At 39.3% G+C, this 27176-nt stretch overlaps 2 protein-coding genes across 24 annotated transcripts in view; one reads left to right on the forward strand and one right to left on the reverse strand.

Annotated features, from left to right (window-relative positions):
* The first annotated feature begins 1804 nt into the window (after window positions 1–1804).
* Window positions 1805–26569, forward strand: NEXN (nexilin F-actin binding protein). Of its 18 annotated transcripts, none has more exons than XM_052666726.1 (14): window positions 1805–1930; window positions 10712–10793; window positions 11891–12082; window positions 12227–12308; window positions 12394–12542; window positions 13889–13930; window positions 15075–15269; window positions 15348–15521; window positions 17975–18160; window positions 21991–22194; window positions 23339–23560; window positions 24991–25176; window positions 25622–25988; window positions 26087–26569. In XM_052666726.1, exons 2-14 carry the CDS (start codon window positions 10767–10769, stop codon window positions 26098–26100), a joined length of 2040 nt encoding a protein of 679 aa, XP_052522686.1. In that variant the 5' UTR covers window positions 1805–1930; window positions 10712–10766; the 3' UTR covers window positions 26101–26569. The 18 variants fall into 18 exon arrangements, with proteins under 18 accessions (XP_052522686.1, XP_052522690.1, XP_052522687.1 ...); XM_052666727.1 differs by lacking the exon at window positions 1805–1930 and adding an exon at window positions 2105–2208; XM_052666725.1 differs by lacking the exon at window positions 1805–1930 and adding an exon at window positions 2567–2690.
* The window catches only part of FUBP1 (far upstream element binding protein 1), a 35721-nt gene continuing 25756 nt past the window's right edge, over window positions 17212–27176 (reverse strand). For all 6 annotated transcript variants that reach the window (XM_052666742.1, XM_052666748.1, XM_052666745.1 and 3 more), the window contains one exon: window positions 17212–17341. In XM_052666742.1, the coding sequence (XP_052522702.1) occupies window positions 17324–17341 (18 nt within the window). In that variant the 3' untranslated portion in view covers window positions 17212–17323. The remainder of the gene's footprint in view (window positions 17342–27176) is intronic.

Consider the following 27176-nt stretch of genomic DNA (forward strand, 5'->3'; position numbering starts at 1 on the left):
ACCTGATATTTTTGGTTCAACAAATGTATCCCTTTAGGTCAGGAATGCTTCCATGACATCACAGAGCTCTCAGAAGTCTGTAGAATCAGGTCAGAAATGAGGCTGATGCTTCCCATCCGGAATAGGAGTTACAGCATCTGGTTGCAGAGAGGTATCAACAATAGATGTTTCTTTTAGACTTTGGCTTCTATTTATGTGAATTTTCAGGGGAAAAAAAAAAAAGAAAGAAAAGAAAAGAAAAGAAAAAGAAATTAAGGAAGAAAGAAATAGGTAAGGAGAGAGAGAAGAAGGGAGGAAAGGGGAAAAAAATGGGAGCAGAGTATCTGCATGTGCAGATACCTTCGGGACCTTTTGGACCTCAAAAGCATTTGCATATTCTGCCCTTCCTAGCTCCAAAAGCAGAGCTGTGAATTGGAGTGGGAGGGAGCTGCCTTCTTGCCGAGGTTTATACAACTGAGCTCGAGGGGACATAAGGAGTATCTGTTGATAACTGCCACACAGCTGAAGAATTCCAAGTCTGCCACCTTTGAAAACTCAAATGCCAGAGCTGCACCAAAGCAGTGATGGTATGATGTGGCTTTACTGAATTCATAACTAAGAAGTAAGAATTTAGTTCATAATCTCTTTTCAAATAGTTTTGAATGCTACTTTCTGTGCTAATAAGAGCAAGCTAAATTTAAAAGCTGTCCTGTTCTGTCATAACTGAAGCTAAGATCAGAAATGTTGAATGTGTAGGGACCATAGAAGAATCGAGTAGTTACATCATTTGCAATTTTGTTGTTATAATCATCTCACTTCAAATGCATTCTTAATGATTATTATACTTGTCTTTTGTAGTCTTTAGTTTCTGTCAAGCTAAATGTGTCAAACCAAGTGCTGGAGTGAGCATATCTGTGAACTTCCCAATGCCAAAATGAACTGCGGTTGTGTTACTAAATAAAATAATACTGTGACATTACTTTGTTTGGATAACTGTCCAAAACTTGAGTTTGCACAATCCTTGACATCTAATGTAAAAATATTTAATATGGAAGCAGTTTTAATACCAGTTAGCCATCTAAATTGAAATTTAAATTTGCTTCTTAGAATCCAAGAAAAATATGACAATATTGAACATATGAGAAAAAGGAATGGAATGGGATCAGCAGTCCAGTTTAAATTGATTTTGTAGACCTGTTTCATTCTGCTTCTATGGTACAAAGGAGTGATCAATTTTCAACACATTGGCCAGCAATCCACCAGAAGCTGAAGAGTGGAATTTTTAGCCCTGGAAGTCAAACAGGTGACGTCTTAACTAAGGAAGAGAACCCTGCCCCAAGGATGGTTGCCGTGCTGCAGGCACAGCAGGTATCTGAGGTGTGACAAAGGCAGCGGCTGGTCTGCTGCCGAGATCTCTGCCCTGATCAGTGTCATTTAATTGCATCCTTCTATTTCTGTCAAGTTGTTATCTCTTTTCGTGGTTTTAGGAGCTGTTTTTTGTTTTGTTCTCAGGTTTATTTCCAAATAGTCCCACTACATGAGCTAAGGCTTCCCTGAAGGGCAGGTAATGAAACATAGAACTTAAGGAAGGCGTCCAATCCTCACTGATGCACAACAGCAGTGCAGATACGTTTTTGATACGAGCAAATTTGGGTGTATGTCTGCTGAAAGCTGCTAACTGAATGCCTGCCTATTAGCGTGTGTGCCCTGACTTTGGCAGTACAACTTTTCTGACCATGGCACGGGGGGAAAGTTCTGTGCTGTCCTTTGAAATACATACCGTGTTTTAGCATTGGTATCTGTTGTTCAGATTGGCAAAGGCTGAGGGCGTGTGGTTATCAGCCCCGTGCCTGTGATTCCGGCTGCCCCTTGGCTCCAGTCTGGCAGACAAAATACAAGGGAGATAGAAAGGAGGACATTCTCCTGCGCTGGGGACCGTGCAACTGGAAAGGTAGGAAACAAGGGGGAAAAGGAATGTATTCAGATGTAATAAAACCGCGCTTCTGCCTGTGCTTAGTGAAGTTTCCAGAGCAAGGCGCTGCTTTAGGCTGAACGCGCTCTGGGCTCTGGCACGGGCCGGATTCCTGTCCGCTCCATCAGCTAACTGTCACAGCACTATTATTAGGCGATTGCTTCGCGTGTGCCATAAAGCGACCGGGGAGCTGACGGCGGCAGGTTATAAAGCCGCCCCGCTGAGGGGCATGAGGCAGCAGCGCTCCGCAGCCTGGGGTGAGTGTGCTGTGCGGGACTCGGGGCTCCCTACGGCGGAGATCCGGGACGGGGACACAGCCGCTGCCGGCCCCGGGGCTCCGCCGCCGCCCCGCGACCAGGAATGCGCAGCCCCCCTCCCCGGTTATTTATAGCTCCGTGGTGCTTCCAGCCCAAAATAAGCCCGTTGGCCGGGGACGGCTGCGCGGGGTGGGGGCGGAGGGGGGGGGTGTGAGCTGACGGGGCGGCCGGGCTGAGCCCCCCGCCGCGCCGAGGGGCCGGGCACGCCGAGCCGCCACGGGCCGGGGCTGAGGCTGAGGCGGGACAGCTGCCGCGCCGCGGGGCTCGCCTGGAATGCGGGCGCCGGCCGCGCGCCGCGACTTTTATGGAAAGTTGCAGCGGCGGAGCGGCGGCCGCAGCCAAGGGGCGCTCCGCAGCCGCCACCGCTCCCGCCCGCTCCGCCGGGATTACGCCGAGACGCAGCGGCGGGGCAGCGCTCCCAGGTAAGGAGCGGAGGGGCTCGTCGGACCGGACACCTCGCCGGGCAGGGGTTCGCTGCATCCCCTCTGAGAAGGGCGACGGAGGGTCGGTGGGTTCCGCAGCGCGGGCAGAGCGGCACCGGGCAGCGCGGGGCCCCGGGACGCCTCTGGAAGGGGGGGTTGAGGCGGAGGGCTGTGGAAGGGCCGGAGAGCCCGGCGGAAGGAGCTGCGGGGCGGCGCGGGGTCGCGCTACGGCGCTGCTTTCCGCGGAGCGGTGCGGTCAGAAATCCCGCCCGGCCGTGAGACGCGTGGCTCCGCGCGAGCGCACCGGGAGCTGCCGGCGCCGTGCTGAGCGGTTGTGAGCGCCGTGCCGATCGTTTGCTTCGCAGCGCAGTGCTGTTTGTTAGCGGCTTCTGCCGCTGTAAGGCAGCGCGGCTCGGGGGAAATAGTGCGCTCCTCTGACAGCTTACCAACGATTTGTCACCGGTTTTGGCCTGGGTGTAGAAGAGCTTCTGTCGATACAATGAACGTTCGCGAAGAAAACGCTGAGGGGAGCGCAGCACCGTTCTGGAGCCAGCCGGTGTGCGGCTGTGTGTTACAGAGCGGTGCTGTTTTGCCCTCATGTCTCTTAGAAAAATGCCTTGCAAAACGAAATTATGAAATGATAATTAGTCCTATAGGGAGGCCAGTTGCACTAAAGAATACACACCAACATGGGAACACATCTGGTATGTGCAGAAAACCCTCAGCGCAATGCAAAACTGGGCAGCCAGCAACAGTTCAGGACACATCCCCAAGAAATGCTTTCTCTGGCCGTGTCTGGAATGCCATACATGGGTGTTTTCCTCTGTCAGATAATCCATAACTTACAACATGTGGACATTATGTCTTGTAGCTCTCTTAGCAAGGAATGGTGCTGGAAACGAGGTGGGGAAAGCTGAGGTGAGCTCAGGGAGCGCTCGGGGTGAGCCCTGCTGTGCTCTGTGCTGGCTGTGTCCTTGGTGAAGGCACTGCCCTCAGACATCGGCCCAGCTCTCAGTAGAGTGGAGATGGTCAATGGAGCTCACTCCATGTGTGAAGGATCCGTGTGTCAGAGAAGCAGCACGTAGGGCTGTGTGCTGGCATCTGAGATAGGAAGAGGCAAACTGCAGCCATACCTCATGCGCAGCGTTTTGTCCCACATTTCTGTGCCCGCTTTGCAAGTCTGTCAGTGACAACAGGAGGAGTTGAGCTGAAATTTAAGGGTTTCTCTTCAGTTTCTGGGACACAGCGGGGGCTGGAGGAACTGTGGCATGGGGCAAAACGTGCATTTTTCTCTCGGGGATCTGGCTTCACAATGTACTGCGCCTCGTAATCAGGATCTGCAGATATCTTGGAACATGGAATCGTGGGCCTGAATATCTCAACAGTGCTTCCCTGGGTCCCGTTTTTTCTGGAGTATGCCTACCCATAATTGCACCTGAAGGGACCAAGGAATTAAGGGGCAGACCTCTTCCACAGAGAGGAGTGATTTTATTTTTCTAACACAGCAGCTGGGCTGTGTGGCATTGTCACATCAGAAGTATTTAGAGTTGTATGAACGTATTCAAAATAGTACATTTTAATAAACAGCACAATATCTGCAAAGGCCATTCTGCTGCAACAGAAGACTCAAAATGCAACAATTTGAAAGAGGGAGGAAAAGATTGTAGATGAAGTTGAGCTAACTGAGTCAGTTTTTGGTAGGTTCTTATTAATAAGTCTTTAATCGTAAAGACTTCGTGAATTAAATACAACTGAGTGGAAGTAGTTTTGTATTCTACAAAAAAGCAATGACTGGGCAGCTGGTGTTAATTGTCATTGCTCATTGGCTGCAGTTTATACCAGCTCAGGACCTTCCCCCGTGCCTGATAATTTTAGAATCTACTTTAGTGTCTGTAATTCAGTACAACAACTGGTAGTGTCATACCAGAGAAGTTGCAGTAAGGACAGAAATGGTGAGCCTTGCTCACCTTCCCCTCCTCTCTCTAGTTCTATTTAATCCTTCTTTAAATACTTTAGCATTACGGACTGTGTTTTCCTCTCTTAAGTGCTTTGGCTTCAAGTGCTAAGTTTCCAAGTCTCACAATATGGTTTTCTTATATAATGGAATCTTCCCTGCAAGTGGATCACAAAGAGAGACAGATGGTAACCGTAACTTAGACCGTGCTGCAGAGGGCTTATTTATAACTCACAGTAGCCAGGAAGACGGCAGGGGGGCCTCCTGAAAGGAGAAATCACAGAGCAGCTCGATGGTTATTTTAAGTCCTGGCTTTGTACTCCCATTTGTAAAGAGAAGGAAAACATTTGTATTTCTCCGCATCTCTCACGTGAGGATGTTAATTACTCCGCTGAAATAAAAATAAGTTAGATTTAAGTAGGTAGATTTCAAGACTTAGGAGCTATCAAACCTCTTGTGTCCCCCTAATGGTTTTAATTTGTTCAGTTTTCGGATGTTTTGCCTAGAGTGAGGTTTTAGGAGGTCTGCGTGAAAAGCTGAAGTGCAACAATCGTAACAAATTGAGACGTATCACCAGAGCCCATGGCATAACCATTAACAGCATGCAAATAACATGCTTGAAAACAGACACAGTTGTTTTCTCTGTGAATTACCCAGAGTATTTCTGATCCGCTGCCTAGTTTTCTGCACGTTAGTGGTTTTGTACTGCATTTCGACTCGAAACTTTTGAGAGATGGCTTTGCATTGCAGCCAGTCAAGCCATGCTCATAATGGTGTTTTCTCTTCCACGCAGTTCCAAATGTAAAACCATTGGTCTAATGTTGGAGGTTAAATTTTCCTTCTAGAAAAATCCTGCTGTATTCTTCTTCTAAAGATGGAACTGCAATCTAGCAATTTCAGTACAAACATGAAAATGCCAGGCTTAACATTTCCTGAGATGTATCTCAAGCTTAGGGAAGTAAAATGTGAGAAAAAAATGATGTAAACAGTGTGATGTGAGTGCTAAGGTGATGAAATTGGATGGGAAAAGAAAAGCCTTCACTTCTTGGTCAGTTATATTCAATATTGTGATCCTGGGATTTTCGGAGTGCAAATCTTTGTTGAGGAGCTCCTATGACTTTTCCTCTCATATGATGATCTCAGGAAACAAAAGACAGAGTGAATCTTAAGTTCTTGACAACTTCATAGTAGGACAAATGTTTTCTGAAGTAAGTACACACACATGTAGACCCTTGCTGCCATAAAGAATAAGCATTGCTTGTATGAAATAGTATCTTACTTAAAAGTTGCTATTGTTAGAAAATAGCAAAATGTCAAAGTTTCTTAGATTGGAAAATTTGCACATGCTTTCTGCAAAGCTATCAGTAGATGATGAAGGAATTATTCTTCCACAATTTGTAGGCTTTAGGGCTTCCTGACCTTGAAGGAAGCCACTCCAGGGGTCCCTGAAGCAAAGTCCTGCTGCTGTTCATGTTTGAGGGGTGAGCAGGCAAACATGGGCTGTATCATGTGTAGTGAGGACCTACTGTTTTACATCCATATCTATTAGCATCAAAGGTGGAGGCAGGATGACTTACAGCTGCAAAATGTGTTGCAGCCAGCTGGCTAACCTTCAAGCACATTAACAGGTAGGTGATGCCAAAGGATTGGAAAGTGACCTAAAGTAAGAGGAGATGTGGCAGTATTCCAAATGGCAGAGACGTATCTACCATCTTGAAGGCCCACAACAAGTTAGATTAGCACATTTTTGAAAGTTCAAAGAGCAGGAATTTACAAGGATGTGGTGCACCAGGCCCAGCATTGACAGCGGGTGAAGGAAGGGATTGTCCCACTCTTCTCCTCACCTCAAGCACCACACGCTTGTTTGGTCATCACAACATAAGGATGTAAAACAACTAGAGAGCATCCAAGGTTCGTCAATGTAGTGAAGGGTCTGCAGGGCGAGATATATGGGGAGCAACTGAGGTCCTGTGGTTTGTTCAATGCAGAGCTGAGAGGCCTCATGGCATGCAGCTGCCCACAGGCAGCAGAGGGCAGTTCTGAGCTCTGCTCTCTGTGACAGCAGTAGGGCCTGAGGGAATGGCATGGAGCTGTGTCAGGGGAGGAGCAGGTGGGGGTTAGGGAAAAGGTCTGCATCAGGGGGGCATGGCCCCAAGCCTGATGGAGTTCAGTGAGCATTTGGACATTGCTTGGAGTACTTTAAGTGAAATGGAGTCATTCCTCACGAGAGATTAACGTTAGGACTAACTTCTCTGCTCCAGCCTTGCATTAAGGGTTCTCTCAGACCTGCATGAAAGAATGAGGAAGTCAAAGGGTCTTCATTAGTTTTAAGTCATATTGATTATTATGGGATATCACTTACCTACGCAAAAGAAGATAAACTCTTAAAACACCCAAACTCAAAAGCACAATACACGAACGTACTTTAAAACATGTAGCAGGCACATCCAACCTGCTGTCCTGGGCTGAAATCAGGGCACGGGGTGCAGTGTGTGCCAGCTAAAGTTATGGCAAATATGCTTATGGATTTTGATACACTGGCTGAACACAGCCCCGTGAGCCTCAAAAAATATGCAGCCATGCTTTCCATTTTGATACAGGAATTTGAGGTTTCAAGATTGCAAATATATATATATATATATAATTTTTTTTTGTTTGTGAGTCCATTTTCAGTCAACATAAATATATTCCATTAGAAAATTCACAAGTAATGTATAGAGTTGCAATAAAAAATTTGATCATGTCTCTTTACCAGACGTTTATAAGCCCTCTCTTACCAGAGGGAGATCCTTTCACTTCACAGTCATACCTTCCTCTTGCCATTGCTTTTGCTGTTCGTACATTTGTGAGCAACTGAAGGATGAAACACAGCAAGAGTAAGATTTCATCCATCATCTCTGACGGACACCTTGAGAGCTCACTAAGAATTGCACCCACTGCCATCAAACCAGACTGACGCGTTAGTTTCACAAAAACAAGGTCACGTATCTCACGAGTTCTATGGTTTTGTAGCTCTCTTTTTAACGTTTTGATAAAAAGCATTAAACAATTTAGTGTTGTTACTTTATATATATTAAATATGTATTCTGAGGGCTGCTTGGAAAGTAATGCCTCCTATTTTATTACATTGTCTCATGACATCAGAGGCAGACATTGGAGGGACGGCAGTAGAGGCTGAAGCTTCCCCCCAGTATTCTGTAACATGCTGCTGCGTGGCAAATGACAGCAGAGGGGCGGTCTGACCAAATGGCCTCTGGCTTCATGCACACTTTTAGGTCAATGTGTGTAACTGTATTCCTCCATGTGGAAAAAATGGCGCTCACTGACACTAGCTGAATGGTGATGGAGACCAAACAGTGGATGCTGGCACAGTGAAGTGGTGGATGCTGTGTTTCAGCAGTGGTTGTAATGGATCAACTCCAGTGGTGCAGATTTTTATGACTGTAGCATGCAGGGTAAAATTGCACAGTTAACGGTGGTGATGGTGGTGACTGTATTGAAAAATAGCATTCTGTAGCTGAGAATTTGTTCTCTCGAACTGATACAGTGCTCTTTGTATTGGTTGTCTTTTTCACAGAGATAAATAGGAGGCATTACTTTTGGATCAACCAACACATATCCGGCCCACAACAATTCCCTCTTCACTCAGTGCAGCCCAGGCAAGCCAAAAGGTTGGACATCCATGGCATACAGGGACCTTTAGACCAAGAATGCTTTTAAAGTTATCTGTCTTTCCAGGCAGAACAGAATTGTAATCTGCTTATCTGAAAGTAAGTAGGAGCTTACATTTAGTACTTCTGCGTCCACAAGTGACAAACAGAAATGCATTCTATACATATCACTCTACAAAGAAGATCTTTACAAAAAGATGCTTGTCAGTCTGATTTGGGCAATGACTTTACATACTCGTTTGAAAATGAGAAGCCAGATATTGAAGCTGAATTCCCAGAATTCAGGATTTGTCGGTCAGGGCAGGCTGTGGTAGCCAAACACTCCTGATTCCTATATTGTGACTGCTCTGGCTTAGATATCTCGGGATATCTAAGAATCTCGTTCAGCAGCTAAAGCAGCACCAGCCACAGTGGATGCCTTTTGCGTATTTCTGAAGAGCCAACATAAAGACAATTCCTAACGCTCATTATTTTTAATGCCACATAAAAATTCCCACATTTGTAGTCTGTTCATAATTAAGAATGAGAGAATTTAAAGCCTGTTTAATTAAACATAAGGTACCCTGCCATTCCCATCTTATTTTAAGGGGAAAAATGTAACAAAAAAAGAATCAGAGTGCCTTCATTCCTTACATCTCTAGGATTGCAGTGTATTTTTTGTTTTGCATATTTCTCCATCTTTTGGAAAAATGAAAAACTTGCCTGGCTCATTTTTTTTTTTCCTTTTTATTTTTTCCCTCCCCCAAAAGATACTACAGACAAAGATTATAAAATGATCATAAAATGCACTCTTTTTAACTTTTCAAGGAAGTGTCATTTCCACATCAATATATCTAAATTCAGCTCATATTCATGTGACAAAGTCCTTTTGTAATTATTTCACAGAATCATAGTATTTTTAAGTCTTGTATGTGCCTAACACTGGCTGGTGGGGGATGTCAGTTCCTCAGTGCACTGTGCATAGGAAGAGCTTGGAACTCAGACTGACCGCATTGCAAAGTCGGGGCTTTCCTTGATTTAGCAGGAGAAAGGGAGTCAGGAATAAGCTGTCGTACATTAAAGCAAAGCAGATTCTGTTCCACGCTGCCAAAAAAATACTGAAGGTGTAACTGAGCCATTAGCATGTTTCTTGTGGTAATAATCATTGTGGTTCTATTCAAGTAAATTTGATTTTCACAGACATCAGCCATGATGATCATCTTGACTCAGGAAACCGAGTGCCTTCTAGGAATTGCTTGCTTATGGTTTTGCCAGAAATCTTTAAGTCTTAACTACAAAGCTTCAAAGCCAGTTTAGTGCCCACTGAAAGACTTCTGTTTTATAACTTTTGCTGTAAGAACGCTAAGCGAAAAATGTTGACATCAGCTCAGATGGAACACGTTCGTTTGTTCGTTTTTTCCAAGGAGTAATTATGGAGTCTGAGAACTGACAGAATCAAAGCACAGTTTTGTGAAGATTCACTTCCTAGAATCAGGGCTATAAATAGGATTACTAAATGACTACCATCCATGGACTAAGACTCTTCTTTTAGGTTTGAATAAAACCACAATATAACTTGTCTGCTCTCGTTACACCCCAGTCACATTCAGTTCATTCATAAAGTGATGGTTTGGCCTCTAGAACAGGGAATGCTGCCATTTTTGGTCACATCCTTGTGTGACATGGCACTCCCGCTATCTATAGTACCAAATAGTTTTTAGTTGCTCCTGAAACGTTTCTCTCTACTTAATAGTTTTCATCCCCTCAGAACTGCATACATGCGGTATGGGGCAAACAGAAAAAAAAGTTTTGGTTGTGATTTTTCTCCTCTTTCAGATTTGTACAAGTAACCTCACAAGGTAAGTCAAGATGCAAAACCTAGCTGAAGCCTACCTCCATTCTCTTGCACACTCCATGGCAGTAGGAAGAAAGCACTGCTTCTCCACCAAAGCCATACAAAGGCAAGGCAGCATCCCCAGCAGGCTGTGTTTGGCCCGGGCGTTCTGCGGACTTCTTGCAACCTGAGCTCGCTGGCTCAGACCTCAGCCTGAAGCGGAGCAGCAGAGGTGCAGAGCACATTCCTTTCTGCTAGCACAGTATTGAGAAAAACAGTTTCGTAACAGGCAGCCAGGGCAGCCAGAGCTTGGCTGAGAGCTCGGACTTTCTTTTTAAAATGGAAATTAAAAACCAATATCTGGGACTGTGTGGAGGGGTATGAGCATGAATAGTGAAACACAAGCTTGTTCTTTTAATTACTGTTGCATACTTAGAACCTATTCATTTCTTCGTGAACCTCAAAGGACCAAATGAAATTGTGATACATCAGTTTCAGCCCATGCAAACTTATTTACAGGAAGATGGTCAAAGCATCATTTAAAAGGAAAAGAAAGGAATATAACTAGAACTGTTTCTTTCAGGTAGAAACTGAAAGCAATCTTAAACATACCAGGTGCAGAACGGAATACCGTAACCATGAATGACATTGCACAGAAAACTGAGGTATGTACTAATTTTAAAGTAATCAAAGTAATATAGGAATTTACAACTGATGCTTGTAAATAGGGCAGTTAAAAACAATTGTAAAATACAATTATCCTGCAAGTCTGGCTGTTATTGATTTTACCATAAGACAATTGAAGGGTGCTTGAGAGCAGCTTAAGGAAGATCACCTGATTTGATGAAATGTGGGAAATGTTCTTATTGGTATTAAAAATGAATGAAGAATGCAAAACTAAGCTAACAAAATATGAAGAAACTTCATGTTGGGGAAAATTCAGGCTAAAATATTATTAGAATTATTAAAATATTTCTTCTTGTGCCATGATACCATGAGTGGCAGGAACAAAAGCAAAACATGATTACACTATCTGCTGTTGGTTTAGGTGGAAAATATGAAACAGACTTTCTTTCAGCCAGTTTTCTCAGCATAACTGTATTGACAACATTTCAGCAGTCACTGCAGTAAAAAGATGGAAAATGTAATACTGCAAAGTAGGTACTTCTCTTACTTAAGTATTGGCAAAAATGTGTTCATTACCTTTATCAGGATCAGATTCCTGCAAGCCGGGATCTTGACCCTTAACACCATAAAATCTCTGGATGAATTTCTCTGAATATTAAGAAAAGAAATAAGTATATAATATATTGGAGGTATTTAAAACCATTTACAGATGTGGAAGAGTTGCAGAACACAGGCGTGTTCTATTACACGTCTGCCTATTTATTTTAAATGCAGTCTTAGGGGTGTAGGACCTCTTTGAGTGCTTATGATTTCAATGCAAAAAAAAAATGCAAATCTATATATAATGTTTAAGCCCATAGAAATAAAAAAAAAAGTGTGCATTTATATTTCTCGTATACTTACTTATGTGTCACAGTTTTTAAGTTTAATACAATGCCAAAACTTGTTTAGGATATTTCTGTATTTATTACTGTTTAGTTTTGAACAAATATTTAATAGATGATGGCTGGTGGCACAGAGTTCATAATCCCAAATGTACATTTATGTTCTTACATTCTTTCTAATCCAGTCTGCTTCTGTTCATCTGTTTCAACTTTCTTTTTCTTATCTTCATTTCTTCTATATCTTCATCAAGATTCTGCTTTCTTCATCTAAACCCGTCCAAAAGTCCTATGTGCCCAAGCTTCACAAGGGTGATGTAAAGGATAAATTTGAAGCTATGCAGAAAGCAAGGGAAGAAAGAAATCAAAGGAGATCTAGAGATGAAAAGCAAAGAAGAAAAGAACAATATGTTAGAGAGAGAGAATGGAACAGGAGAAAGCAGGAGGTTACTTTTCTTTGCAAATATTTTATGTTATTTTAATATTCAGTATTGCACGTGAAAGTATTTTCACATTATTTAAAGACAGTATCATTGGAATCTCATTTAAGGTGTAAAAACTGTTTACTTTTTCTGTATTTCGTCAACCAGATGAAAGAACTGCTTGCATCTGATGAAGATGACGATACAAAGTCATCTAAGACAGACAAAGGTTATGTTCCAAAGCTAATAGGTAAGAGAGGCCAAAGTTTAAAGGCCACATAACCCACTGGGCAGGTATTAGATCTCGTTACTGAATTGTGTGTTTCATACCACAGGAACTGTTAAAGGCAAGTTTGCAGAAATGGAGAAGCAAAGACAAGAAGAAGAAAGAAAAAGAACGGAAGAAGAAAGAAAGCGCAGAATTGAGCAGGATATGATTGAGAAAAGGAAAATTCAAAGAGAATTAGCCAAAAAAGCACAGGAGGTATGGTGATCTGATCAAAATAAGGCATAACTGTAAATAAATCAGAAAAAGTTTTGTATTCAGCAAAAGTACGCTTTAAGATTTCTGATAGTAGTGGTTTACATGGGAGATACTGAATGGGACGGAACTGGGGAAGAAAGTGAAGACAAATATTCTCTAAATAATCTTTAGGGTAATCGTTTTTTAAGCTTGAGTTACAGGCAGAAGCAGGCAGACATAAAATGTGGTAGGAGTAGAAACCAGGCACAAGCTGGGGTTTGTAAGTGTTTATAGTATTTACTAAATTAATCTGAAAATATTGCTTTGATTTATGAACCATTACTTTAGGCAATTTTTGCTTATAAATAAGTGAGTACAGTTCAGTGATAGATAAACTGAGGCAAGGAAGAAGTAGGAAAATGACCTCATCAGGCAAGTATATGAAGGTACAAATAAACTAAAAATCATGATGATTCAAGTCATGATTTATTCCTTCGTCACTTTGTGAGCTGTCTCTGCATCCACACGTAAATAGACTCTAACTGTGCCAGTAGAGGAAATCTTGTCATTTGTAAAATTTTGCACTGGGGCATCATATTAAATTCCATTTGTAAGTTTTCTTCAGTGCTGCAAATACTGCAGTGCAAGTAAACATTGAGATGATAACCAGGACCATAAGATTTATTTATTTTACAAAAAGTTAGGAATATTTAATTTAGGTTGGGGTTTTTTTCGTATGAAAAGAGGTTTGGCTTTTTGTAAGAAAAGAGAAACAGTACTGCAGGAGAACTCAGTTTTCAACAAGAATTTATATAGTCTTTTCTACTTTCAACATTGTTACATTGCCTGCTAAAAGTAGTTTTATCCAGCAAATATTTAATTTACTTTGAAGGACAGAATTATATATCATGGAGAATTTTAGAAAGAATGTTACTGCATAAAACTACCACTATTAAGACTCCAAATACAACAGACTTTTTGTTGGCAGCTGAGGGGAAGACAGTGTCACTAAAATCAGAAATACTTTTGCTTTCATGTTTTTTGGTTTGTTTGTTTTGGAATACAATTATGGAATGCTCACATGAAGAATGAACACCTAAAGCACTTTTCTCGGTTCACCACTGAAGTGTTAAGAATGCTGAAGCATGCTTTGTGTACCATGTCACGTTACCTGTTCCTCAACTTGCTAACCTACCCAAAATGTTCCACCAAAGGCTCAGCCGTTACCATCTCTGTGAATTTAAGTGCTGCATACATATCACTGACACACACACACACACACAAAATAAAAAAAATCCAGTTCTATGTTTGAAAATCTAAGGCAAAGAGCCAAATTAATGTAATCCTATGAAATTCTTATTTAATAGATTGATGACTTTAACAATACGGGAACTGAATCAGCAGCAGAGGTAATCAGCTTTTTTTTTTAAAGAAATGTTCACCTGCATTTTTATTCACTTTGCTTTATTATTGTAATATGGGCTGGGAGGAGTTCCAAAAGGGCACAAGTATTTCACTGCAGATCAACCAAGGACCTAAGAACTTTTTAAAGCATGCAGAAGTGTTTATCTGCACTTAAAACTCAATTTATTTAAGTTCTAGAGCCTGAAGCGTGAATAATATGTTGAAGGGTTCAGAACACCTCAGATACAAATATTCAAAGCCACCACAATGATTTGAGGCATACTGACAATGACACTCTAAATCCTCTGGCTTTGGAAAGTATCATCATAAAGCTCTTTGCCTTAAGCTTGTCACTAAAAGGGGGTTCTGTCAATATACTGATGTTTGAACAGTGGTCTCAACATGCTGGTAACTTTTTTTCCCCTCAAATGAACTCATTTAACACATGGGTTTCTATTTTAAATCTTGCAAACAAATATGATTTCAAAAATCTAGGCTTGAAGGTCCAATCACCTGTCACCACCACAAAATCACATTCCTGTTACAGTTAAAAAGGAAAACAACACACCACCAAAACCTATTACTTCTAAGTTATTTGACAGTGTCCTTGTTGTTATGGTATCTAACTTAAAGAAAAAAATAAATTGGGTGAAGCATATTTTGGTATTTAATCATTAATCATTATCATTAATTTATGAAAATAATTTTGAAGCAGAGACATCCTTCGAAAGCAAATTAATCTGCTTGACAAAGAACAAACTTCTAGTACTACCTTATCCCAACCACTGTATCTCTCTTATATAGTAAGAAGTAGACTGCCACTACAATTCCTACACATTCAAAATTCAACTTATTCTTATCCTATCCCAATAATGAATACTTATAAGAAATAGTTAATGAAAATATATAAAGAAATGACACCTTGCCAGCAGTTGTCTTTTAGGTATAATTCAGTCTCGATGCTTTCAGATATTACAAGAAAATTAGTGACTGTCAGAGGCATATAGTTTTATTCTTGTTAATACTCAGTACAAGTAATTATTTTGGAACTTTTGGTGCACACAGGTAAAAAAAAAAACCAACAGTTTAAGAATTAAGTTACCTAGAAGTCAAGCTTTATGAAAATATAATAAATATCTTTTTGGACAGGAAGGGGATGATTCACTACTGGTTACAATAGTGCCTGTAAAACCCAACAAAACACCTGGGAAGATGAAAATAAACTTTGATGACACAGGAAAAGAAAGAGCAGAACAAAAAGGCAGACCAGATGAAGAAATGAAGCTTAAACATGAGGAACAAAACCAATTCCTTAAGGAAACCAAGTGCCTTTCATTTCTCACGGTAAACCGCTCATCTGAGAACATCTAAGCAATAAACATGTATTATCTAGAAGGCAACTACTGCATTTTTCTTATACAGGGTGAAAATCAGGACAATGAAACACAAGCATCTCTGTCACCTGGTAAGCTGAAAGTAACTTTTGAAGAACTTGAAAGACAAAGACAGGAAAACCAAAGGCGGCAAGCAGAGGTAGAAGCAAAACAGCGTTTAGAAGAGGAAAAACGTGCCTTTGAAGAAGCGAGGCAGCAAATGGTAAGTACATGTTCTGTGCATGTTGCAATAGAATTCTGATCGAGGATATGCCTTTACATCCACTCCTAAACCTGATTCTTATTGCTTAGCTCCATTTCAAGCTGAAAATTCTGTCACCACTAAGTTTTGAAATAGACGCTCTCATCTTGGTTCTAACTCACTAACCAAACAGGCATAACTCTCTTATTTTAATAAAACAAGGAAGTTTTGTGTTATAAATTTGTAGTCAATGTTATCAGTTGTCATATCTGCACTTTGTAGTACCTTAAGCTGTATATCCTCAAGAAGAAAATTACTTTTCTGATTTGATCACGAAATTCGTTTGTTTCAGTAAGCAATTTTTATGAAAACATTCTGTAATTGGAAAATGCTACTTCTAACTCCCACATTTATTTATAAATACAATATATTATGGTTTTTTTTTTTAAATTTGTTTTTATGAAGAAAAGGAAAGACTGTCTTGTAGGTAGCGGTGTGAATAACAGCGTACTACAAATTACAAGATTCAACAACAAAACGTCAGTCAACTCCTGTTTTATATAATTTGCAAAACTACTGCCAGTATCATAAGCCAGACTTATTTTAGTTCAACTATAAACAGACCTCACCATAGTTTGCTCTTCAGTCACACTAAAGGAATCACTTAGCACTAGCTAAGATAAGATACACCAGATGCTTCAGTACTGTATTTGCTATTTTGCTACACTCTCTTTGCAAAAGCTTTATTTTGAAGTTCTCTGTTTAAGTATCCTTCCTCTAAACAGTCTCAAACATTGTGACTTTGTTCATTCACATACAAAGAAGTTTAATGAGTCTCGTTTTTTCATATTTCATGAGACCTTCAAACATATTATTTCTAGGAACTTGCTAATTTTAACTTTAAAAGAACAGTGTAAACATAAATTACCATTCTTAAACAAACATTCTTAAACTAAACAAGATCATTATATTGACTATATTTCGAAAACAAATTGCTGCTCGAGGGAAAAACAAAACAAATGAAAAACCAGCACAAGACAGAACCTCCAGAAAGCTGAACTTCTGAAATTCCCAATTGGTCCAAACTGGGAGGGTTCTAAGCTCAGGCAGATGCCAAACCTGAAGTTAATACCCGCCTCACCCCAGCCTCTTGTCTTCCCTCTACCCTTGAAAAAAATTACCTAATCATTCCATAACAGTAACCTTGGCATTATGTCAATAATACTCATTTTTGTTTTCTTTCTGGAGTAGAGATATGAGTGAAAGAGAAAAGAAAATGAAGGAGAGGGAAATCCGTGAAGTTACTGTAGCCATTCTAATTGAAGTTTTCTTCACATCTCCCACCCTCATATATCTGCATTTATTAACCAAGTCATATAAAAGTCTGACAATTGAATTTACAAATTCAAAAGTAAAACAAGTCTCCCCTGTGGTCATTTTCTACTATGCAGTTACATCTGGTATCAGTGGTTGTCAAAATGTCAAGTAAAAAGTTTCCTTAAAGGAAGAGTTCAGCACTTCAATTCCTTAGATTCTTTTTTTTTTTTCTTTTCCCTTACCAGTTCCAAATAAAAGACCTCTGTAATTCCCTCAGCTGTCTACCCAACATACCAGGCTTGCTTGCAGTACGCAGATAGTTGGAGTATTAATACTCTTGACAGTTCCCAGTCAATTTCCACCAATAATAAATGAGGCACCTCATGATATGCTCTGAAGATGGTTCATTCTTTTGTTCTTCGCTGCAGTTTGCAAACAATGGGTTTCTCTTGGCAGATAATGTTTACTGGAGATAAGAAATAATGAAATATCTCACTTCCCTTTCTTCAGTGATGATTAAATGTCTAAAAAGAAGAGAAACAAAAACGTCAGTCTGGATTCAAGATGTTACTTTAGTTTTGCTATAAAACTACAGCCTTCTTTCAAACTGCTAAGTGCATTGGTGAAAACTCAGTGGTATAAAAGTCAATGAAAATGATGTGAAGAAAGTGAATAGGGAGTGCTTGTTTACAGGAAATAATCCAACCCTGAAACTATGAAACAGCTACTTAATTGTTTGTCCTTTTCCTGATAAGACATCGTGCTTTGAAGTACACCTTGAAGTGATTTAAATAAATATAGAAGGGATATGGGATTCTGAAATATATTTCCTGTCTCTGCTGGTTCAAATGAAGTTGGAAGGGGCCTCTAAAGGCCATCTAGTCCAGCTCCCCTGCAATGAACAGGGACACCACAGCTACATCACTCTGCCCAGGGCCTGATCCAGCCTCACCTTGAAAGTCTCTATTTTTTCTCCAGGAGAAAAAAACAATTATAAAGAATCAGAAAGGAATTAGTGGAGTATTTATTATTCAGAATGGATACATAAACAAACCAACCTTATCTCAGTATTACATATATATATATTGTATATATATAAATTTATATATTGTATATATTTATATATATATTTTTCCCCCTCTCTGTTTTCTCTATAGATAAATGAAGGTGGCCATGAAGAATCTGAAAATTCTGGTAGAGAATTCCGTCCTGGTAAACTTAGGCTCAGTTTTGAGGAGATGGAAAGACTGAGGAGAGAAGAGGAAAAGAGGAGAGCAGAACAAGATGCAAGAAGACGTATAGAAGAAGAGAAAAGAGCATTTGCTGAAGCACGGAAGAACATGGTATGATACTTTGTTTAGTATTTAGTTTATCATTTTCCATCAGTCTCCACAATGAAAGGGAAAATTTTTAAATACAATCAGGTATATGCTCTAACTTTATTTATTAGTTTACCCTATGACTTATTAGAAGCTAAACTAATCAAGGTTCTCCATAAAAAATTATCAAGAAATTATCCTTCCTCAAAGCAAGCCTAGAAAAGATCTCAAATGAAAACCAGATGCTGTTTCCAACTGCTAGTACTATGCTAGGTGCAACAAACACGGAAAGCAGAGTATCTTCAGAAGGAAGTTTTTGTTTTTGGCTGGGTGCAAGGAAGAAATTCCAGTCTCCTTAGCTGCAGTTTTCCAAGTTAATCTCCCTACACTTTTTACTCACTTAAGTGTAATTAATGCCACACTAGAAGAATGCTCACTGCAAGTGCATATTCTGAGGTCATCTGTGGCCCTTGAGGAAGGAAAAAAACGAAGAAGCTGAAGTCAGCTAATTGATGTTTTTATTGTATTTCATTACTTGTTCAGAGAAACAGAAAAGGCAACTTGTGGAATTTACTGTTGCAACTTTTTATACAGAACATCAATCTGGAACTGATCCGTGTGATATATGATAATAGAATTTGAATTAAGATTATATCAAAGATAAATTTTCAGGGAGCAAAGACTGACACAGTGACATTATTTGGAAGGAGAGACGGATGCCTAACATCAGAGAGTGGGAGCAGTAGTTCATACACAAAATTGCATAGAGTCTTTCACTGCTTATTCCAAGAAGTTCAAGTTTCAGCAGGCTTTTGGATATAAGCCAGCTACTTTCTGGTGGATGCTAGGAAACACAGTGTTAAATTAGTCTAATACCAACTAAAATGCAAGTATTGTATTCTTCAAAACAAAGGGCAAGACGTACCACAAAAAGCTGTGGAGTAACACACATATCTGGCAATCTCTTCCTTCATCCCCCGGTGTGGCTCTACTGAAAGACCATCTGCATGCCTAATTCATTTTCTTTTTCTCCATAATTCAAGGTGATGCTTGTGAAGCAAATTAACACTTTGTATGGCTTTTAGTACTGTTAGCAGTGCTCCCTCTGGCTGAAAATTGGGCTGAAGACAAGACCTCTGCTTTGAAAGACTACCCACAAAATTACAGTGTAAATTTATACCTGATTTTGTACTGGAAAGCAAATATTGAAAATAATGTCTGTGGTCTGTGCACACCTCTGAAGTGGGAGCACAGTACCTTAAGCCCCTGGAAAAGGAGTGCTACTGGATTTCTGCTATTATAATCTTTATGAAAAGTGAGCAGATAATTCAAAGAAAGTAAAGCAAAGGCACAAACAGCAGAATGCTTTCTGTTTTTTACTGCTTTCTTCAGAATATTTTTTCTGCCTGTGTAACAAAAGCTTAAGCATTCCGGCAAGTAGAATCTCATTGATTAATCAAGGCTTAATCCATTTGATGCATCACCGCCTGCAACTGTAACAGCAGACTTAAAGATGTTCACTAGTCTAAAAAATTAACTGAAGACGTTTTTAACACACACGTGCTTGAAAAATTTTCTGTTAATTAGCATCCTGAAAGAATACAGAGTTTCCTTGGAACAGAAAATACAAGCGTTATCCACACCTACACAATATAGCAGCAATGTGCTGATGTGCTTTTTAGCATTTTAAGAACACATTAGTCATCTCACTCAGAATTACTAAAACCTTGTGTTCATTTTTAAGTGTTTAAATTGTTGTTTTAGAACCTCTTCAGACTTTTAGTTCTTTTTGAAAAAATACACACCAACAGAAGTAGTAACACTGCTGCTGAAAACCACAAATGCTACCTCTACCTTCTTTTGCAGGGACCTCCCAGTTTTACATTTTCTTCTGCTACTTCCACGCCTCCCACTATCAACTTGATCCTTTTCAGACTCAAGCATTCATTTCTCTCCACTGTCAGTCGCTTTTCATTAGTAACTACGTGAAGAACCTGTCTTCGTATGAACAAAAAGCTGTTCTATTTTGTATCAATCACTGTTTGCCCACTGAAAATTGGCTGGCAGAGCCGCACACCACTGCTGTTGCAGGACTCTTTCCCACAGCTCTTTGTTCCCATTTGTAGAAATCAAACCAGACCAAGCCATAGTCTCACATATAATATTTACCAAGCTAACCACAAGGGTTTTGTGTATCACACAATTCAGCTGATATTATCCTTTCTCTTTTTTTCTCTTAAATCAGGAATAAGTTAGCTTACTATCCTTTCATTACTGGCTCAAAAATCCAAACAGATGCAGTTGTTTGGTCATATGCACTTTTTAAGTTCATACACAAATATGTTAATACATTTTGAATTAATGCTTCTTGCTTCATAAGCATACAAATTCATACACCATCAGAAAGAGACATGCACAGCTCTTTATCAACTTAGCTGTAGTTATCTCCTAAAAAACATGCAGCTCTGCATTGTTTTCACTGAAGGAAATAGTTTACAGCTTCATTTTTTGGACTCCACTTCTCCATGACACAATTTCTACAATTATGCTTGTATTATGCAAAACGAATGAAGAATGGAAGGAATGGTGGGGCTGAAGTCCAACTGAAAGCTTACTCACAGGGAAAATTTGAAGGAAATCTATAGTGACTAAGAGTATTTGGTTGAGCCAAAAAGAACAACAACAAAAACCACAGAACAACTACTGAAGGATCAAATAAAAACAGAAACAGGCAAAATAGGTCAGAACAGCAGTATGAACAAAGATGGCACAAGCAGCAGTAAAAAGTGCAAATTACGACAGCAGTAAGCAGCAATAAAGGAGAAAGGGAAGTACTAAAGCATTTTAATGTGCATATATATATATATATATTTAATAAAGTTAAAACACTTTCTCAATTGAAAGCTTTGATCCATTAATCCCTTCTAGAATTTGGATGATGGCTCCTGTTAGGAATGTCCAGAATTTCAGGCAGACTGGGCTCCACAACGTTTGCCACAAGACTTTTCAAACATGCACTGACTCAATGATGCCAAAAGCTGTTATTTTTGTGCAGTTCTGGATCAGTATTTGAACTCATCTCACACCTTACAGACTGCTCTTGTTCAGAAAGTCTCTATCAGTGTGACAGGTTTACATAGTTACACATGCAAGTAGACTCACATAGGTTTTTACCTAGAATTCGTTTTCCTATGCAACTCAGATGGCCATGCTATCACCCCTGCTTTAACAAGTACAGTGGAATCAAATACTTGTTTCTAGATTTCCTGCTTTTGGAAGTAATTAAGAAGTGCTTTTCTGGGGCCATACTATCCTTTTATAAATTGGTCAGAAAAAGAAGCCATCTTCTCATGCAGAATGATCATTAATGCCCAGCCAGGCTGTGCAGCCTGAGAAAAGGACAGGGAAACAAGGAAATCCTCACTACAATGAACTGGCAACATGATTTTGTATCTTCCATTTGTGCATAAGTTTCTCACAGACAGTTCTTCTCAATTATACATATTAGCAATAGTGGTATCAAAGAAATATAACACAGTTTGCTAGAAGAAAGACTACAGATACTTCAGTGTTAAAGGCAATGCCATTTAGACAAATACTTCATTTAAGGACAGCCTGTGGAATGAACAGGAATTTACAGCTTTGAGTCCCAAAGCTGCTTTTAGAGGACATACTCTCCATTCATCTCCATTATAAAAAGTTTAGTGCTGTAGTAAGAAAGAACAAAACCCCCAAACGCTTTCCTTCTCAAAACATGAGACCTGTTGCTCCATTCCTGCATCTCTCCGCTCTGTGGCAGAACACTTGGATATTTCCTCCCAAGTCCCTCCGCCGTTAACAATCTGCATTTCCAGCAGGTGCTGGATGATGATGAATCACCAGAAATGTTTAAAACATTTTCTCAAGAATCTCTCATCCCTGGTAAACTGGAAATCAATTTTGAGGAGATGCTGAGACAAAAGATGGAAGAAGAAAAGAGACGCACAGAAGAGGAGCGTAGGCAGAAGTTGGAAATGGAAAAGCAAGAATTCCAGCAGTTAAGACAAGAAATGGGAGAGGTTTGTACATCAAAAGATGTGTTAAGCATGCTCTGAAGAAAAATACAATGTTCAGAGTTCAGAGTTCAAGATTTTAACTGGGAGTTCCTTTTTAAGGGATTTTAAAAATCAATGCTTCTGTATTATGTGAAAAGAATGAAAATCAAAAACATCTTTTTATAATGTTGCAGTCATTTAATTAGTGGTCTAGCTACTAAAAAACTTGTATCCCCTTGATACTCTTAAAGTAAAAACAATTTCAAATTTGTCCTTTCAGCATTTTATTTTAGTTACCTGCAAATTCTTCTGTGTTAATAAAATGAATACACTGTCTTTCCAACCCAGGGAAAACAGAAACACCTAGATTCAAAGTTAAAAAATGAAAATGAAAAAAAAAAAAAACCCAAAACCAAAAACAAAAGAACAAAATTCCTGCCCTGTTCAGGGAAATGCGGTGTTGAATAATTTGGAGAGAATTACAGTGACCTCAAGTTGTTTCTAATGAGTGTATCAAGGATTTGTAGGCTGCCACAGCTGATTTTAAGAATCACACACAGAATTTGCCTTGCATACCAGATGACTGGAACATCACATTCATGAAGCATACACCAATTTGATTTGGTTGTGGGTGGTAATTTTCAGAATATGATTCCCTTTGGAATATTAGGGAATGACTTTTTTTTTTTGTAAGCAAAGCTAGAGCAAGTAATAAAAGCTTGTGGGCTTTGCAAGGACATTTTGCATGCTGGAGAAGAAGACAGACAACTGAAATATATTCTCTTACTGCCTTCAGAGGTCATGAAGTGATAGAGCACAATAGAAACAATTACAGCTGCAGACATAGTTTGACTACAGTGTCCAGAAAGGTCACTTCTTTTCCAGCTGTGACATCCTGAAATCTCATTTGTTTGTTGTTTTTTTTTTTCTCCTGTAAAACCAGAGAAAAGACATTTTAAAATTAAAGCTTAAAGATGCTATAAACTCAGTATAGTCCAGACCACACTGAGAGAAAAGTTACTGGGGAGAAAAGATCTTCAACTTGAAATAAATCCAAGCTAAAAGAATTGTTCAAGTGCTTAAAGTTACACCAATCTGTGGGGAGAACAGGTAGTGAAAATAACCAGGATATATTTTCTATCTTATATGTTCTGTTATTCCTAAACAGCTGGAAGAGGAGTCTGAAACTTTTGAGCTAAGCAAAGAATATGAAGAATTAATAAAGCTAAAAAGAAGTGGTTCTATTCAAGCGAAGAATCTGAAAAGCAAGTTTGAGAAAATAGGACAATTATCTCAAGAAGAAATACAGAAAAAGATTGAAGAAGAACGAGCCAAAAGAAGAGCAATGGATGAAGAAATAAGAGAAAGGGAAGCTGAGAAGTTTCAAGAGGTAATTTGTGTTCTGTATGGTAATGATTGACTTAACTAGCACAGCTGATAGTAGTGGGCCATACTACTGCTTTCACCAAAATTTGCTGTATTTCCAACACGATTCTGTCCTTACTTCTCTGTTCCTTTCTTTGGATGTATGATGGTGGCATCTCTAAGAGAAACTGCACCAGTTTATCATCAATCATTTGCACTCAAGCAGAGATGTGTTTTTCTGCTCACACTTCAATTCAGCACTTTAACAAACTGCTGGCCTGAGGTGCTGAAACATGCTGACTTTTGAGTCTGTTCTATTGATGGTCATGCAAGTTGCTGCTCCTTCTGAACTCTAATTCGCTCTCCACCAGATAAATCAAAGCCCCACACTGAGGCTTTAATATCTGCAATCATTCACTTCAGTATCAGTTCAGAACTTCTTAAACTTTTCATTTAACGAGTGACACTAACATTTCTATAAGGTCAACAACCTGCTTAAGTGTTGAAGCCAGAACAGCATGACATAAAGTTTAGTGACTGAGCACTTAGCATTGCCCCAAGAGGGTACGCTGCTTACACGGGAAAGTAAAATCTCTAGAAAATATTTTTCTAATACATTTGAAATTACTTTTGCAAATATTTTGTATTTCTATCTTCTCCCCTCCCTCATCTACTCTACAATAATTTTCTGTGATCATTAAGCTGTTTATTTTCCAAAAAATGGAGCAAATGCCCAGCTAAAAAAAAACAATCCACGGAGTAGATAATTTAATTGGGAAGGCCTGCTTTTCATGGCCACAAATAAAAAGGCCAATAGTACAAATAAGAACTTGTACAAGCAAATCAGCAGTGACTTCTAAGACACCAGCTAACTGCACAATGCGAAGAAAGGTTCCATATCTCTAGTATGTGACAGTAAGAGAAAGCAAGTATTCAAATTACCATTTCTTACTTCACAAAAACCCTACATTTTTCTTTTCCTTACCTTAGTTTAACAGTTTATCGTCTCTAATCCAGAGCTACAGCTGTAGCCAAAGTTATTTCTATTGCGTTACTACAACATACTGCTATTAAAGTGCCATCAAGAGTGGGACATCGTAAGAAACATCTGAATTCATAGTACAGACTTGTATCTGTACAATACTTTGTTTCTTGAATCCATACCTTGCAGACTCAAGCAAATTTTTTTAGAAAAACTTGTAATTGAAATATTAGACTGAGGTTCATCAAATGAAATGTTTTTGGTAATTTTTAGGGGGAAAAAAAAATCACCCATCTCAGAACCTGAGAAATTATTAAGAGACTTCATTTTAAATCCAACATTAACAAATCTGAGGGGAGAAAAATAACCAAGAGGACTCAGGGAGGCTTTGCACAGTTAAATTTACTGATACTATCGCTGTGAACATTTAAAAGTAAAACATGAGTATCTCCTATTTTTTTTTTTCCCCCAAGGATGACGAGGTAGATGTGAGACCAGCCAAGAAATCTGAGGCTCCATTTACTCATAAAGTAAATATGAAGGCACGTTTTGAGCAAATGGCAAGGGCTAGGGAAGAAGAAGAACAGAGGAGAATTGAAGAACAAAAATTACTCCGCATGCAGTTCGAACAAAAAGAAATTGATGCTGCATTACAGAAGGTAGAGATTACAAAGTACCTTTTCTTCAGTCCTCAATGTCATTTAACTCGGCTTCTGATTACCACTTCTGGCATTGTAGCCATCAGTATAAAACGAGCATTATACTTCCATAAATTACTGTATTTGTGTAATTGCTTTTGAGTTAGTATTCTGAAGAGCATGAGAAATATGTTGGAAGGAACCTGCAGTTTCCTTTGAATATTCTGAAAATGCAATCACTATTCATGCCTGTACTTTCCCCTAAGACACCAACCATACCAGCTACATTAAAACAAAGTTTAGACAGCACTTGCTGCTTGTTCCACATTCAGAATGTTGTTTTCTAGCATGGATAGGCATCTCCCCTTCTTAAAAACAACAGCTTTTCTGTAATCAACTACATGTCACTAGCAGTCGTGCTGCTATTGCTACTCTGAAAATTCTAAACTGGATTATTTTAAAACAGAAAAGGGAAGAAGAAGATGATGATGAGGGAAGCGTTATTAATGGTTCTACTTGTGAAGATGAGGAAGATCAAGCTCGATCTGGGGCTCCCTGGTTCAAGAAGTCACTGAAAAACACATCAGTTGTTGATGGTGAGCCAGTGAGATTTACAGTTAAAATTACTGGAGAACCAAAACCTCAAGTCACATGGTGGTTTGAGGGGGAAATGTTGCAGGACTCTGAGGACTATCAATATATTGAAAGAGGAGAAACCTATTGCCTTTATTTGCCCGAAACCTTCCCAGAAGATGAAGGTGAATATATGTGTAAAGCAGTCAACAACAGAGGCACATCTGCTAGCACCTGTATTCTCACCATTGAAAGTAAGAGTTAGTATTTTAATTTGCTTAAATCTCAAATGCTCTTCTTGTATCTTTCCTATTATGAAAAATCTATTAATCTCTCTCTTAACCTTTTTATTTTCTAGCTGATGACTACTAATGCTCTACTTTATCTGGAATCTTTCTTCCCCTCAAAACTTTCTTACTGCATCATCTCTTTTTCTGATGGGGCCAACTAAAGAAAGCAAGGATATGCGTTGTCATTCCTGCATCAGATATGAATAACCTTCAAGTTGTGCATCCAGGTTCCTTGCTCAGTACAGAATTTAGTATGGCAGGCTAAAAAGAAGGAATCAATGTGTGAAAGATCAACTAAAAGAAAAAACTGAATGATAGTAGCGCTCCCATATTTGAAGACCAACTGTTGTGTAATAGAATAAAGCTAAATACACAATCTGGAAACTTTTGTAGTAGTGTAAATCTACTGGTATAGTTTTGCATGAGCACTAAATATTTAAGCTGTCTTACTTTATCCCAGAGGCATAGAACTGGCAAAAGGAAATACTTATCGATGATTTTTCAAGAACTCAGTGTATTATTTTTAAACAATAAAAGATTACATAACTGCTCATTTTCATTGTTCTGTGGTCTAAGAGCATTAGTTTGGTGGCCGTGTTTTTTTTTAAATAGACTTGCATTTGAACTCTTAAGCTCTTATCAACCCATGCAGCTGGTAATCCAAACAGTAAGAATAATCTCAGTAAGGCCTACAGTTATCATTACAGCATCAACATTCGCTTGTAAAAAAAAAAAAAAATCTTTTTCATTTCTTAAAAGACACAGAAACAGCTGGCAACGAGCCAACATTCAGTTGATAGGAAGGAAACAATTTCAGGAAGTACATCGTTTTTCAACTTGCTTTTGATGCAGTGAATTTACTGCTGCATCTCTAAACTACACCTGCTTGAGGCGTAGTTTATTTTTCAGTAAGATCTCTAAGGTATCAATGCTAAAGTCATTGTGCTAAACCCATCTGAACTTCTTAGCATAAGCTTCTTTAAGAGTTACTTCACAAATAAGCCACATTTTCAACTGAAGAGCACATGCAGAGCCTTAGCACAAAACATGATAAGCTAAAGTAGTTTTTTATGGAATCATGTAAAAATTATTAAGAAATTTTACTATGGTAAACATGCTGACTGCCATTAGTATAGTTACCTATGGAAGTCACTCTTT

The sequence above is a fragment of the Tympanuchus pallidicinctus genome, unplaced genomic scaffold, assembly GCF_026119805.1.
Source record: "Tympanuchus pallidicinctus isolate F22 unplaced genomic scaffold, pur_lepc_1.0 scaffold7, whole genome shotgun sequence".
Taxonomy (NCBI): domain Eukaryota; kingdom Metazoa; phylum Chordata; class Aves; order Galliformes; family Phasianidae; genus Tympanuchus; species Tympanuchus pallidicinctus.